The 16503-nt window shown below is 43.1% G+C and overlaps 1 protein-coding gene across 5 annotated transcripts in view; it reads right to left on the reverse strand.

Annotated features, from left to right (window-relative positions):
• DISC1 (DISC1 scaffold protein) overlaps positions 1 to 9831 on the reverse strand; it is a 483193-nt gene extending 473362 nt beyond the window's left edge. For 3 of the 5 annotated variants that reach the window (XR_013232748.1, XR_013232750.1, XM_077346306.1), the window contains exon 1: positions 9450 to 9826. Coding sequence is in view for 3 of the 5 variants with exons in the window: in XM_077346306.1 (XP_077202421.1) it covers positions 9450 to 9528 (79 nt within the window). In the remaining 2 variants the exon portion in view is untranslated. Of the gene's footprint in view, positions 1 to 9449 lie in introns of all 5 variants that reach the window. The other 2 variants (XM_077346332.1, XM_077346324.1) reach the window with 2 other exon arrangements.
• Between the last annotated feature and the right edge of the window lie 6672 nt (positions 9832 to 16503).

Below are 16503 nucleotides of genomic sequence, written 5' to 3' on the forward strand. Positions count from 1 at the left end.
TAACAAGGCGGGGAAAATCGACGCACTCAGATTACCAGTCATCACCATGCCGTTTAGCCTGGGCAAGAGCTTTGATGATGTTACTCATTGTGCCTCCCTGCCCACTCTGCACTTTCAGCACGGGTACATTACCAATTTGTGCCACCAGACACAAAGGCCAGCATGCTCTCCTCTGGTGTCTTCTAACTGTACCAAGTTCTGTCTGGGAGCTTTGTGCCTCTTGCAGTGGAGGAAGTACAGCTGCTACAAGCCTGGATATTTTTCCCTTCCCTGCTCCAGTAGAACAGGGGTGAGGGAATGACCATTTGCACTACTGCAGACAAAGTCCCAGCTTCCTCTCCTCTGGCATCTTCTGATTATGCCAAGTTCTGCCTGGGAGTGCCATGCCTCTTACAGTGGAGGAGGCACAGTTGCTACAAGTCAGGCTGTTTTCCCCCTCCCTGCTCTGATAGAACAGAGGTGATGGAATGGAGCATTTGCACTGCTGCATTCAGCCCAGGCAAGGAGAAGGTCATGATCTCTGGGTGCCCTGTATTAGACACCTCTGCCTGACGGTATGACTCTGTGTCTAAGCACACTCCTTCCCTGTCTCCGTGTACTTCTCCTTTAGATTCTTCTTCATCTTGGAGGCAGACAGAGAAGTAGCCTTCTTCTCCAATGGAGAACCTCCATTTTCAAATCCTTAAAGTCCACCGCTCTGCAGTTACAGAGCTTCGCAACGAAGGTCCTGCTGGAGCAGGACTAATTGGACTGGAGAAGGTCGGCCCACTACAGTCCAGAAAAGGCATATTAATTTGCATAGACCTGACTGGAGCATGTGGAGGTGTGACCTAACCATTCCTGGACTATGTCCCCCACTGAAGGAGAACTGAGCCCCTCTTCCAGGTAGTCTGCAGCAAACCCTGTGTGATTGAAATGTCTCTGGATGTGCCTCTGGCTGTAGAGCTGTCAGCAAAGCCAGAGCTGAAGAACCCTGCAAAGTAGGGAGCATCTTCCCTAGCGCTGTGCCCATTTTCACTAAAAAGGGGGGGGGGGTTGAATGGCTAAGAAAACACATGGCCCATCAAGACACATCAAAGAAGAGAAAAAGAAATTAAACATGGTCTCAAGCTCAAGGACACCAAAGACAAAACATCTGGATCCCATGGCAAACTAATTACTTGCTTGCAGCAGAAAAAGGAAGTAGCAGTCATACTGCAATGTCATCAGAAGTAGCCCAGAACTGTCTCAGTATGGTTTCTCATAAACTGCTAAAACAGCACTAGGTATGATCCAAATATAGCAGTAAGCTGACAAAGCTAATGAAAGCTGACTGGATAAACTACAAGAAATAAATAATTCACTTTGGACACATAAACCAGTATGTAGAAAGAAAGTCTTTTTATGTCTTTAGAGTTAATGCACAGGACATGTTTTTAAAGCATGCATATGTTTTTCAAAGCCCTCTACAGGAAAACTAAGATATTTAAAGTTTCATCCTGCCTCATATGCTTCTGACACTAGTGAAATTAATATCAGAAGATACCTCAGCACTGCCTTCAACTCATATCTTTTATGGCTGCTGCATGAACCCTATAAAGACTCCAAAATTCTGCAGCAGAAAGGATAATCTGATCTTAGGTAGAAACCAGATCCTCTTCTGTCTGGCCCCCTCTTCCCGTCCTCTGATCCCTTGTTGAAAGGATACACAATTGGGTAAGTTGCTTTAGGGGAGAACAGAAAATTCAAGAAAGGAACTTTCTCTTTTGCAGATAACAAACTTAGCTCAGCTATCTGAAAGTCTTGGATACATCATAACAGCAAGTTTCCAGTATACCTGTCTACAGCCTGCAGTGGGCAAACATGAGGAGCAGAGATCTCTCCAAAATACTTTCAGAAATTAAAAGTCTGAATGACAAAAGACACCACTCACCAATCTCCTAGGTTAACTGACAGTAGCTATTTCCCCTCAGGTTTAGTGGTGAGCAGCTGTTGCCCATCAATACAAAATAACTTGTCAGCAATCAACTGCTACTTGTTAAATTCCTGCTCAAAGGTAGTGGCCAGCTAAGCTACCAAACAAGTTTCAGTATTTTCTATACCTGTTTATAGTTGCCTGAATCCATAACTTCTGCTAGTTAACAAAACTCTAAAAGAACTAAGAGTAATAAGATCAATAATCATCCTATCATTACATTTTACAGAAATTCTTACACAATTTTATCATCCCAGTGGTCTTTAGTATATATTTAATCATAAAACTCATCCCTTCCCTCCAATTTTACAACAATATTTGACTTTTCAGTCATTCATTTCTTTTAAATTCCTATCCATCACAACTTCAGGATGCATTACAATATAACAAAAAAATCAAATAAAATCAAATCATGTCTCTTCTTGTTTGGGCCCTTTTAAATGTCTTCATTGGGGTTAAAGATTAGGAATATTTTTTGTTAGTAGCTGTTATCACTGCTTAAATAGTAGGGGTATTTAATGAGATCTGTCATAGTGATCACTTGATTGAGGTAGTGGTTTGGGAAATATGTCCTCTTTTTTGCTTATCAAAATAGGGTAACCCTGCTTTATAGGGTAACCCTATAAAGGGTAACCCTGCTTGCCTTTTCAAGGCAAGATACAAACCAAGGTGTTTTGCCACTGCCTGTGCCCATGCTAGGCTAAAGAATTATTATTAACTAGGAATCAAGCCCATTTTAAAAGAGGATAAAATGGGCGCTAGGGCGGCCAGGAGAAGGCGGCCCGCCCCTCCCAGCAGCTCTCCGGAGCCTTCTCCCGGCCGCTCCAGCTATACAAGCGCGAGCTTAACATCCCTGATAACCACAAGAGGCTATTCACTGACCTGTAGCCAGATATCCTGGAATGTGAAGTCAAATGGGCCTTAGGAAGTCTGAGCAACAATAAAGCTAGTGGAGGTGACAACATTCCAGTTGAACTATTCAAAATCTTAAAAGACGGTGCAGTAAAAATGCTACACTCAATATGCCAGGAAATTTGGAAAACTCAACAGAGGTCACAAGATTGGAAAAGGTCAGTTGACATTCCAATCCCAAAGAAGGGCAATGCCAAAGAATGTTCAAACTACCGCACCATTGCACTCATTTCTCACGCTAGCAAAGTTATGCTCAAAATCCTACAAGCTAGGCTCCAGCAATATGTGGAACGAGAACTTCCAGAAGTACAGGCAGGATTTCGAAGAGGCAGAGGAACTAGAGATCAAATTGCCAACATACGCTGGATCATGGAGAAAGCTAGGGAGTTCCAGAAAAACATTTACTTCTGCTTCATTGATTATGCTAAAGCCTTTGATTGTGTGGAACACAACAAATTGTGGCAAGTTCTTAAAGAGATGGGAATACCAGAGCATCTTATCTGTCTCTTGAGAAATCTATATGCAGGTCAAGAAGCAGCAGTGAGAACCGGGCATGGAATCACTGATTGGTTCAAAATTGAGAAAGGAGTTCGGCAAGGCTGTATACTTTCGCCTTGCCTATTTAACTTGTATGCGGAGCATATCATGAGAAAGGCGGGGTTAGATGAGTCACAAATTGGGATCAAGATTGCAGGGAGAAATATCAACAACCTCAGATATGCAGAAATGGCAGAAAGTGAAGAGGAACTAAAGAGCCTGTTGATGTGGGTGAAGGAGGAGAGTGCAAAAGTTGGCTTGAAACTCAACATCAAGAAAACAAAGATCATGGCATCAGGCCCTCTCAATTCCTGGCAAACAGATTGGGAAGAAATGGAGGTAGTGACAGATTTTATTTTCCTGGGCTCCAAGATCACTGCAGATGGCGACTGCAGCAAAGAAATTAAAAGATGCTTGCTCCTGGGGAGGAAAGCTATGGCAAATCTAGACAGCATCCTAAAAAGCAGAGACATCACCCTGCCAACAATAGTGCATCTAGACAAGGCTATGGTCTTCCCAGTTGCAATGTATGGCTGTGAAAGTTGGACCATAAGGAAGGCCGAGCGTCAAAGAATTGAGGCTTTTGAACTCTGGTGCTGGAGAAGACTCTTGTGAGTCCCTTGGACTGCAAGGTGAACAAACCAGTCAGTCCTAGAGGAGATCAGCCTGACTGCTTCTCAGAAGGCCAGATCCTGAAGATGAAACTCAAATACTTTGGCCACCTCATGAGAAGGAAGGACTTCCTGGAGAAGAATTGCTCCTAATTCTGGGAGCAATCGAGGGCAAAATAAGAAGGGGACGACAGAGAATGAGGTGGCTGGATAAAGTCACTGAAGCAGTAGGTGCAAACTTAAATGGACTCCGGGGAATGGTAGAGGACAGGAAGGCCTGGAGGATCATTGTCCATGGGGTCGCGATGGCTTGGACACTACTTCGCACATAACAACAACAGCAACAATTAGAACTATCAATAAAGTAACTATAAACAAAATGGGAAGTGTTAAATAATACTATATATAAAAGTGTGCTATGAAACTTGAGAGTAGGTCCCTATTGAACTCAGTGAGGCTTACCTCTGAGTATACATGCATTTAAATATAGTCTGATCAATAGCCTGCTATGGAAAATGTTTGAGGAAACTAGGCATAAAGACTTTTACTGAGTTTGGCATTTGATAGGATGGCGCAGAACTAACTAAATAGCTGTATGACTCAAGGACTTCCTGAATTTTCTTCCACTGATGACACAAAGGGGTCTATTGATAAAGCTTCTTAAATTCCAGTAGAACAGTGAAGGCATTCTCTTGCAACTGGAAGCCTCTTGACTCTACAGGGGTACTCAGAATGAAACTGAAAAGGAAGTTTTAAATGGACAGAAAAGATCTATTTAAAGATTTCCTCACTTGACAAGAACAGTTCACATGACTACCGAAATACAAACAGGAAGATTTGTAAAAGATCTAAGTTTGTGGCTTTGGGGGTTGACTGCTTCCAAATCTTGTGGAATAAAAATTTCATAATATTTTGTCCATAGTAGATATGACATGTGTTCACTTTTCCTTTCTGCTCCCAGATGCTCAAAATGTTTTTAATAGTGAGGTTAGAATGCCCTCTGTAGGAAAGAGGGAACACTATCAATAGAGATGCTGAATTTCTTCAGGGAAAGCAGATGCCATACCATACAGAAAGAGGCACAGAGGTACGCATGAAAAATCAAATTGTTTCACATAACACTTTAAAATAGATTAAATTCTACTCAGATCATTAAAACATTTATTCACAGCAATCCACAAGTCAGTCAGTAGTTAAAACAATATTATTCATTTTTAAAATGGTATACTCTTGGTGTGAAATTCAAGCTTTACAACCTGTGGGATTTGATAGGTCTCAAAATTCTATATAACATTTTCACCCTTATATCTAATTATATTTCATGAATTAATGTACTCTGGAATAAGAAGGTGAGTTGGCTTTTATACCCTGCTTTTCTCTACCAGGAGTCTCAAAGCAGTTTACAAGTGCCTTCCCTTCCTCTCCCTGTAAAATAGGTGGAGCTGAGAGAGCCCAGATATTACTATTCTGTGAGAACAAGACTATCAGGGCTGTGACAAGCCCAAGGCAACCTAGCTGGCTGCATGTGGATAAGTGGGGAATCAAATCCGACTCACCAGATTAGAAGCCACCACTCTTAAACACTACACCGAGCTAGCTCTTTGTTTCAAAAAAGGCAAAATATAAAACCTGCAATATGCCTGCAGAAGTACTATTTGGAAGGAAGCTCTACCACACTGTCAATTAGCTACACAACTTTCTAGCCAGTAAAAGCACTACTACACAGGGAGGATGAATGATCCAAAACAACCTTTCCCACCCTGAGCCAACTGGGAAGGGCGGGGTATAGTTTTTTATTATTAATTATTATTAATATATCATTATTATTATTATCATCATCAAATCAAACCACCTAAAATAAAGAAAATATTAGAATGTTCAGGGGAAAGAATGTAGGAAGTTTATGAAAGAGGAAAAATTTCAGAATGGTGTGATATCACTGTGTTCCAAAATCATAATCCAACACTGTTAAACATGTTTAAGTCTTTTCAATTAATGCACCATGCACAGTTTGTTAGACTAGAACCAGCTTGGTGGAGTGGTTAGAAGCGCCAGCTTCTAATCTTGTGAGCCAGGTTTGATTCCTCACTCCTCCTCTACATGCAACCAGTTGGGTGACTTTGGGCTCACCACAGCATTGATAACGCTGTTCTGACTGAGCAGCTCTCAGCCTCCCCCACCTCACAGAGTGTCTGTTGTGGGGAGAGGAAAGGGAAGGCAAATGTAAGCAGCTTTGAGACTCCTTGTAGAGGAAGCAGCATATAAGAACCAACTCTTCTTCTTCTCATATGTAGAAATACTTTGTAATGACTCTTCATTACATTATCACAGTGATCTTCTCATGTTGGCTTACTAAAACTGTAATAGCAAGCTTTGGTACCAGCTTTGGGAGGTGGATGAAGAACTATTTTTATACCCCACTTTTTACTAGTCAAAGGAGTCTCAAGTGGCTTATAATCGCCTACCCTTTATCTCCCCATCAAGATACATGTGAGGTAGGTGAGGCTGAGAGAGAGAGAGAGCTCTGTCCCAAGGTCACCCAGTTGTCTGCATGTAGAGGAGTGATGAAGCAAACCTAGTTCTCCAGTTTAGAAGCCACCACTCTTAATCACTACAGCAAGGTACAACTACAACCACTACTGGCCAGGTAATTTCCTTTCATACATGAATACTTTCTACTTCTAAAAATTGCATTTCAGTGATGAAATTATTACAAAGAGTATTGATGTATAACTGATAATTACATATCCGGGTGATCAACAACCACAGAATGTGTAGCAGAAAATTTAGATTACAAAGAGTTATATGAGTAAAACTGCTCAGAAACAAGCAGTAGGCATAGTTATAGAGAACACAAAACTTGTTTACTAACTAAAGCAATGTTTCTCAACCCCTGAAACATTTTTCAGACTTCAAGAAACCCTGAAAGTGATGTCAGCAGGCCACACCTCTCTGCCAAACCCTCAGAAATCATGTCACCAGATGTGACATCACCCAGACACTTCTATAGGATGTGACATGATGTTCTTTCATCCAGCAAGGAATTGTATGACCTTTCTAACCCCTTTCTAACCCCTCCAGACCCATCACTGGCCATTGGAGGGGGGGGACATAACCATATATGGTCACATCACCCAATATTTTTTTGAGTTGTTAAAGAAATATATTAAATATTAATTCCCACACAATTGGCAAAACCCTTTCAGCTCCATCTAGAAACCCCTGTACTAAAGGACCACCAGATGATATGTGAGGAACAGGGACATCAGAACTAATTTGAATATAACAGACATCTCTTCATGAATATCAATATAAATGTGGCAAACATTATAGATAATCTGATCTGACAAGTGCACTGCAATAATTCCATAGTGTTTTAGCCTAATGCTAGAACAACAGGTCCTGCCCAAATCAATAATTAATTTCCTATAATTAATTAAAAGTTAGGAATGCAGTAAGAACATAAAATTGTAGAACAACATACATCACTCTGCCTGGCTTTTATTTATCACTCTGAGATATTTGACATGGCCAGATTCATTGCAGTCTCCCTGTGAGCCAGAGCAAAGGGGATGCTTTTTTGTTTTTGTTGAGTAAATTCAAACAGGATTTTTATGTCTATGGAGTATCTTTCTCATTACTCCTGAACTGTACATTTGACAGTAACACTAGCAGGAATTACCTACCTACCGAATCATGCAAAATACTTCCCCCCTTAGAAGTGTAGAAAGTGAAAGACACCCAGATTAGGAACTATTGACTACAAATGAAACCATACTCTCTACCTCTAAACAAAGCCATTAGCAGACCATTTTCTTTAGTGCCCACACATGAGGCATATGATACTAGGTCGGAGAACTTCAGAACACAGGATGATAATCAATAATAACTCCATGTTGAAAAAAATCAAAACTCCATGAACATTTAATATTACCAAGGCGCCGTACTAGCTTTTTATATGTAGAGAACGTTTCCATGGGTGCTTCACCAAGCAGTCTGAAGTTGTGCAACTCAGCTTTGCCATGAGGGCTACAATCCTAGGCATCCTGACTTGGTAGAAAATGCCTTTGGAACTGAGTGGGACAAACTTCTGAACAAACAGGGATAAACTGAGGCTGTAAGAAAAACATAGTCATAGCAACCACTGATCATAGAGAATTTATAAATGATACTGTAAAATTACTGGAGGGGGGGTAGTATTAATACTTGAACCTCTTGCTACAATCAGTAGTAATAAGGTACAAGCTGGGAGCCTGGAAAGAAAGGGGGAAGGGAGGGGACAGTTTGAAAACCAAATCATTGTACAAAATGTTTCTCTGCTTCCAGGGGCCTGAGTTGTCTGATTTCTCCTCCCTTCATCTGATGTCTAGGGGTTTGTGTAAAAGCTGAGCAGAACATCTGTATGTGCCTATGCGGTTGGTTTAGCTATTTTGGAACCTGGTGTTATAATGCATTTGTAGTTGAAAATACGTTTTTGCCAGGAAGAAGTTAATGAATTTTAAACAGTTCCCTGCTCTTATTTCTAGAATACTGTTCTTTTGTGCATCCAACATTGTTTCTGTCAAACAAGTGTCTACAAAGTGCCTATTCCAGTGCCTGGGAAAGAATTAACAAAAGCACAGTATTTCAGAATTGGTATTTGTCAAACCTTGCCCTCAAGTTTCTACCACATTCCACAGTGTTTTGCAGTAGGATCATTAATCTAACGTCTCTTCCGGGCTGTCCCCTTCCAGCTTTTCCTCCCTCCCGATGGCTCAGCTGTTTTGAGAACGGTGTCCTCTGTGGAGACTGCCTTATCCTTAACATTTCTTTTTCACGGGCTTGTTTGGCATATGGGCGCCTATCATTCCAATGCCGGGGGAGAAGGGGGGTGATCTAGATAAGCTTGGGCCAGTCGTTGTTCCCCCAAATGGTTGTGCCAGAGCACGATGGTGCGAGACTCGTCAGCACGTGTGCATCTCTGCCTCTGGCTACACCTTTTCCCACCAAGCGAAACATTCGCCCGCACTGCATGTGCAAATGCCGGGCAAGTGTTCACGGGTTGAACTTCTGCATCTCCAACGACTGGGAAAGGTCCAGAGGAGCCCTGCAGAAGCGGGAGAGCGCCCGTTTTTGGTCCCGAGACGCAGGCTCGCAGAAACGCCCGTTTGGCCGCGAAGTGGCTGCGGGGGATGGGGGAGAAATGCTTCGAGCGGAGCAGGAACTTCCTCCCCGTCGTCCGCACCACAAGTTTGCAAGGGAGAGTGAAGTTCCCTCCCGTTTCCCTCCGCTCCCTTCCCCCTGCGGCCGTCGTCGTTCCTGCGGGAAACACGTCGTGGTCGCCCTGCCCTCGCAGGGAAAACCCGTTCCTACGCACGCCGCTCTTTCCCGCGCAACCCGGGCGTGGAGCTGGGCGCCTCTCTTGCCGCGCCCAGCCCTCCTCCCCTGGGCCTCACCTGGACTCGGGCCCGCCTTTCCCGGCCCCGGAGGCGACCGCTGGGGCTGCCTCCTGTCCGCCGAAGAGCTGCTCCACATCCTCCTCCTCAGCGGCTCTTCTCGGACCGCCCCGGCCGCGGCCGCGGCCGCTGCCCCTTCCCCGCCCCAGCTGGCAACTTGTCCCCGGAGCCGGGAAAGGCGGCGGGAGGGACCCGAGCGAAGCAGCCAAGGGCCGACACCGCTCCGCCTGGCCTGGAAGCGGCGAAAGGGGGCGGGAAGGGCCTTCCTAGGCTGGAGTCGTTTCCAGGATGTTCGCTTTGAGGACGCGCCCCTCCTCGCCGGCGCCCTGGGCTTTTCCTCTTTAAGCAGCGTCCGTCAAACGCACAAGCTGCGGACGGTCGGCGGTAGACGCTTGTCTTCTTCTTGACTGTTTTCGTTACCGATGGAATGCCTGCCTGTCACTCCGTTGCTAAAAGCCCAGGAGCGGTCCACCCCTGTGCTGCTCCCTTTCCAATGTCTCAGTTCCAAAAGCTCCAGAAAATTCAAAAGATTTCTTACCCAGATGGGTCCCCAAGTATTTTCCAACCCAAAGATGACAACCCTAACCAGTTACAACTGTGTGCATGCACACAAGAAGCGTGCATGCACACAAATGCTTAAACCTTGAATAAATGTTTGTTGGTCTTAAAGGTGCTGCTGGACTCAAACTTTGTTCAATTTACAGCTGGCTGAGTCTTGGAACCTATTTCAGGGTTAGAGCTCAGGCTTGACATATGCCATGTGTAATACAAAAAAATATATTTCTGTGCATGTAAGCAGTGCCTTTTATTTACTGTTTCACATCATCAGAGATTATACAGAAGGATTTGTAAATCAGAGGATGTGACTCCCAACCCAGCAGGCCAGAGTTCCCTGTTTTCTATTCTGGAAACTTACCACTGAGGCTACCCATGCCTTAGGCCAGGGATTCCCAACCAGGAGTCTGCGGACCTTTAAGAGTTCCTGGGTGCTCTGGAGGGGGTCTGCAGCTTTCCCCCTCCTACCTTAATGGACTTGGCCACAAGCTACAAAACTAGCTGCCTCCACCCAGAGGACTTTATGGGTAGGCTGTGAGTGTGAATATCAAAGGGGGAGAGTTGGTTGTGTTGTGGCATGGTGGGCCTGGGCTGTCTCCTCAGCTCCTGTCATTCTTTCCAGCCAACATGAGCCAGAGCTGCCATATAGTAGTGAAGGTGTGGGGGGGAGTGAAGGAGAGCAAACGGTGTGGGTGGCGATGTCACTTCCAGTGACATGGCACTTCCAGGGGCATGACGGGGAAGTGCCATGTCAGCTGACATCACTTCTGGAGGTCCTCAGAAATTGAAAACGGTCAAAAGATTGAAGAAGGCTGCCTTCGGCTATGTTGTACTAAACAGGTAGCGCAAAACAAAACCAAAGCAGTAGAAGTTAAGAACATAGCAAAACTAACAGGCACGTCCCTCAGAACTCCTTGTGATTCTGTTGTCGCCCACCAGTCATAATTGTACTAACCGACAATTCCTTTACAAGGCACTCATCAAATTGAGATAGTCTGGAATGTTGTGACATTCATCCCACACTCTTCCAGAAAGAATGCACAGCTGGGCTGCAAACAACAATTCAGAGTTTGTGTGTGTCCTCTTCCCTTGCCACTGCTGGAGTCCTCTGTGCTGCAAGAAAGTAGCAACTGACAGCAGCCCAAAGGCTGCCCCAAGACAGGTTCAACTTCCATGGCAACTCAAACCCAGCTACCAGCAACCCTTTTGAATGGAGAGAAAGACAATACTGAATAGGGAAGTATGCTTTGCCAAGTCTGTCCAGAAAGCCAGCTTCATAGGCCAGTACTTGGAAATACGTAGAATCCCTAAACAGCCATTCTGCCTGTATTACCATGTTTAAATATTGCATTGGATATTGCATGACAAAATCAGACTGTACAAAACTAGAGTTTTACCCCCAGCTAGCTCTTTGCTTTCACTTTTGGAAAAGTTCTTCTTGTGAGAGAGGAGGAATTGCTTACTAAAAAAGAACACTTCCACATTTGCCGCTATTTTTTTCAAAGTAGAAGTTGTTAGGAACAAAATTATTAGGAACAAAAATGGGGGACGGACAGAGTGCAGAAACCAGAATTGCATGTCATCCAAAATTATTGGTTAGGTTGAAGTCCAATACTAACTTAGAGATCAACAAGATTTTTGGAGAATAAACTTTTGAGAATTAAAGTTCCCTTTTTCAAAATTTCATCAGGTATCACCTCCCTATATGTTACTAATGGGCTTAAAATGTGACGTGGAACAGTGTTTTCTTTATGGGACACCTTGCCTACCTAACAGTTCAACTTATAATGCTAACACAATGGTTTGCAAGCATGCTTCTGGAAGAAGCATAAGTTGCTTCTAGAGGCCCACTCTGTTTCTTGATCTGTTTCTTGATTGGGGGGTGGGGTGGCTTTTGCTGCGGATCAGTAGGGAAATGTGTTTGTTTTACCCACAAGTCCAAGGGTTTTTTTGGGGGGGGCAGTTATCTGTGTTGCAAATATATTGCTTAAATCGTTTGTTGTTTTCTACATGTCAATTAAACAGGACACACAGTAATCTTTAAACAGCCCCGCCACGCAGTGCACCGCAGACTGAATAATAAAGTAAGGGCTGTCTGGGGGGAGTTAGGGCGGCCACTGTCCGGGATAAAAACTTGGAGGGGCCAATCAGGAGCCGCGAAGCCAGGTGATTGCTGGCCAGGGAATCACCACATAGACTGGACTGCCAGCCGATGCAGTGAGTCCCCTGGGGGGCCGCGCCGCCTTCTCCTGGCGAGGCCGCTCCCGGGTCCGAGAGAACGCCGTTTTTGGCTTCGGGGAGGGGGACGGGGGGCCTTCTCTCGGCCCCAGGAGCGGCCTCGCCATTCAAAAATAAAATGGGCTTTATTTCTAGTACGACTATAAAATCCCCAAAAGGCAAAATACTGTGAAGAGCTAATAATATGTGGAAACTCTCAAATGTAACATATATTGCACATATTAATAAATACACTAAGTCACAAAGATAAATCAGAATAACAGCTGTCAAAAAAACCAAAGTCCATTGACTCCCAAGTAGGTCCACTCACTGCAGGAAAAGCCTTCACCAGATTCACTCAATGCAGGTTACTTTTTCCCCACCTGGTGGAAAGTTGCTATGGAGTTACAGTGTCAAATACCAGCTGTTACAAACGTATCAGAAGACAAGAGGCCTGTAGACTACATAAAGAACTCAACAGAAATCCCAGGTGTTTTTCTATTTTGTATATCTTCATCCACATAATGAAAGGCCTTCTTATCTTTGTATTAGTCTGGCGGACCACATCTTTGCATAAGAATATTTTAAACCATGCTGCATTGAATGACTCTGGTGAAGGCTTTTCTTGCAGTGAGTGGTCCTACTTGGGAATCAATGGATTTTGGGTTTTGACAGCTTATATTTTGATTTAACTTTCAGACTGTGTATTTATTAATATATGCTATATATGAGAGTCTATGCTTGTTGTTAGTATTTTGCCTTTTTAGTGTTTTCTACATGTGATAGCTAAAAATGAGAAGACATTGTTCAAAAGAGCCATCTTTCATTTTGATATACCATCACAACCTGCCATGACTCCATTCACATTTCAATGAAACTTTTATCATGATGAGAGGCTTGGAGGCTAGGAGAGGATTACATCACACACATTTAAAAAATACTGAGATGGATTTTTTGCAGTAAAATTTCATATGCAACAAAAATGTTTGTGAAGTTTCCAGCTAGGAAATGGGTTTTGGCATTAGAATCAGATTATATAGATATATGCATAGCTATTCTACTACTAAGTGAAGTCAAAGATACTTCCCTTTTCTATATTTCATTTTCTGTTCATTCTTTTGCAATCATCATCATCATCATTTAACATAAAAGGGAACAAACCAAAATATATTTATCACCGTTTCGGTGCCCATAGAATTTTCTCTGGCATAGTTTCAAGTTGATAGAAAAAGTATTTATGTGAAAATGCTTCAGCGTGGAAAGGACTGTATAGCGGTGATGCTTCTGATGTTGGCCAGCTGGACACTTCTGGAAAGCCCATTCAGGACTTAGGCCAGTCAAAGATTTCTAATCTTCTCTGTATTGTTCCAAATTTGGTGTATGTGCTACAGAAGCAAGCACTGGGACAGTCAAAGATTTCTAATCAGGTTTCAATTATTCTGAAGGTTCCTTGAGATATGGTTCACTTTCCTTTTATTGGTAAAGTTTGCTCCCACATCCAGACTTTATAAATTCTTCATATATTCAGTAATCTAACATCCCTGTAAGATAAGTATTGTATCTTCATATCTGTAATTTATTGCCTTGTTTGGTACTTTAGATTTGCCATGGTTTGGTTCTTGCTCTAAACATGATACTATGCTCCAGGAGAAAGTTGGAGGGGAAAGGGCATGAATTATAGGAAAGGACAAGCCATAACCTCGGAAGGGTCTTATAAGATCTCTTTAATAGTGGACCATCTTATTATAGTATATCATATTCATTACACACAAGTTTGGTTGCATTCTAAAGCCAGATAATGCACTGGATTATATACAGGAAGACCAAATCCCATCTCAGTTGTGAAGCTCCTAGGTGATCGTGGGCCATCATACTCATCCTAACCTCCCTCACAGTACTATTGGGAGGATAAAATGTAAGACAACATTGCACATCATACAAAGAAGAAGAGTTGGGTTTTATACCCGGCTTATCACTGTCCAAAAGAGTTTCAAAGTGAATTACAATCACCTTCCCTTTCCTTTCCCCAGTACTATCAGGGCTGTGACAAGCTCAACATCACCCAGCTGGCTCCATGTGGAAGAGGAGGGAATCCAACACACTTTACCATATTAGAAGCTGCCACTCTTAACTTCTTCAGCAGATAGAGTTGCTGAGAACTTTCTTTTGCTTTATTAAGGTTCATAATTTCTGCCAGGAAGAATTACCCTTTTCTCTTTGTAATACATAGAAGAAGAAGAAGAGTTGGTTCTTATATGCCGCTTTCCCCTACCCGAAGGAGGCTCAAAGCGGCTTACAGTCGCCTTCCCATTCCTCTCCCCACAACAGACACCCTGTGGGGTGGGTGAGGCTGAGAGAGCCCTGATATCAGTCAGAACAGCTTTATCAGTGCTGTGGCGAGCCCTAGGTCACCCAGCTGGTTGCATGTGGGGGAGCGCAGAATCGAACCTGGCATGCCAGATTAGAAGTCCACACTCCTAACCACTACACCAAACTGGCTCTCCATATTAAGATATTGTTCCTCTTAAGTGGATGGAATTTAATGACTTCTACAGGAAAGCCCTCAATGATCTCATTATATACACTCCAGTTCAATTACAATTACTGTTTCCCTTTCACAAATTGACTATAAAAGATAACCAGGAGTATATTTGCATCAGTATAAAAAGGGGAGGTGTGATTTCAAGTGATACTCATTGCTGATCAAATCTGGTGAGTAGGAACATATAGTCTTATGAAATGTGCAAAATAATTTAATACATTCAAATGTTGCAGTCATGTAGATTTGCTTGCCTGTGGTAGATATTTTGCGGTCTTTGATTAAAATTGCTATTAAAAAAACAGCTAGCTATCAACTAACTCTGGAAAAAGTGGAAGAATTTTGTGTTAAATGCAATCAAGTCATTTCTGACGTTATGGTAAGCCTGTGAATTGATGTTCTCCTAATTAGAAGGAATTACCCATCTTAAACTGAAATAGGAAATGTTGAAGTAGCGTAGAACATTGTCTACCACAAGATGGCAGCATTGAACTACACCATCGAATCAGAGGAAGTATATGTGCACACCAACGTTTATACTTTGTACAAAAATTTCTTGGTCTTTAAGTTGCCACTGGACTCAAACTTTGTTCTGCTGATTCAGACCAGCATGGCTACACACCTATCAAGTAAAATTACTGATTTATAAGCACGGGATATAATGGTGACAAGGGATGTATTGAACAATTTAGGATCCGAGCTTTGGGGAGGGGAATTTTACTCTGATTGCCTAATTTGGGGTAGAATCATAGAGTTGGAAGGGGCCATACAGGCCATCTAGTCCAACCCCCTGCTCAACACAGGGGTAGGGAGATAATGGTTCGGGTTAAAAACTGGTACAATATTTTTGTGTTCTGGGATTTAGGGTACATTTTCTGAACATGTGCGCTGCTTAACACCATTCTTTTCAATGTACAGCTAAGTCAAGGATCTCCCATGCTGCAATCATAGAACAGTTTGACAGCACAGTTTGAAGTTAGTCAGAAACATAAGCACAGTGAACAAAACAAATAGCCTTTCCTGATTAGTTATCATTAATCTTGCCCTGTCATCCAAATTTGTATGTGTGGAATTTGAGTTTGGTCAGGTGCAAATTTGTTCATCCTCAAATAATGGGAACTTGAACTGTCTCCATATTTGACTAAGCATACCAGGAAGCTCAAAGGTAGGTGGCACAGGATTCAACTTTATTCTCATAGTCCAGGTTTGGAAAGTCAGCAAGGGACAAGCTGATCTTGACAAAGATCAATCACATGCCAGGGAAGCAGGCAGTTATTATGCCCCCTGTCCGCAAAAAGTATATATATCCATTAACTCTGTGTGCTGGTTGGAGAGCAGGAGAGGAGCTTCTGTGCCAGAAGTGAGAGATCTGGTCAGACCATTTCTTTCCTATCACAGAAAGCCAAAGGAGTGGCATCAGGTAACCTGTAGGTCTCTGCTGGGTAGTTCCTAACCATTTCCTGACTGTGATTGTCTCTCCTGTGCCTCCAGAGCATGTAAGCACATGAAGTAGTGGCTGGGGGGGGTGGGGGGGTCATCCTCAGGGAAGGGAGATGAGGGGCATGGCCACTGCCTTCCCTTTCCTCCTTTTACCAGAGAGGAAGTTTACTGTGGCTGGACTGCACAGCTTGCACTTCTTGGAGAGGACGTGGTTTTTTTATATCCTGCTTTTCTTGGTGACACTGACTGGCTCAAAATGGAGAAAGGAGTGAACCAAGGTTGTATTCTTTCCCCCTACCTGTT

Source organism: Paroedura picta, chromosome 1 (assembly GCF_049243985.1).
Source record: "Paroedura picta isolate Pp20150507F chromosome 1, Ppicta_v3.0, whole genome shotgun sequence".
NCBI classification, from domain to species: Eukaryota; Metazoa; Chordata; class Lepidosauria; order Squamata; family Gekkonidae; genus Paroedura; species Paroedura picta.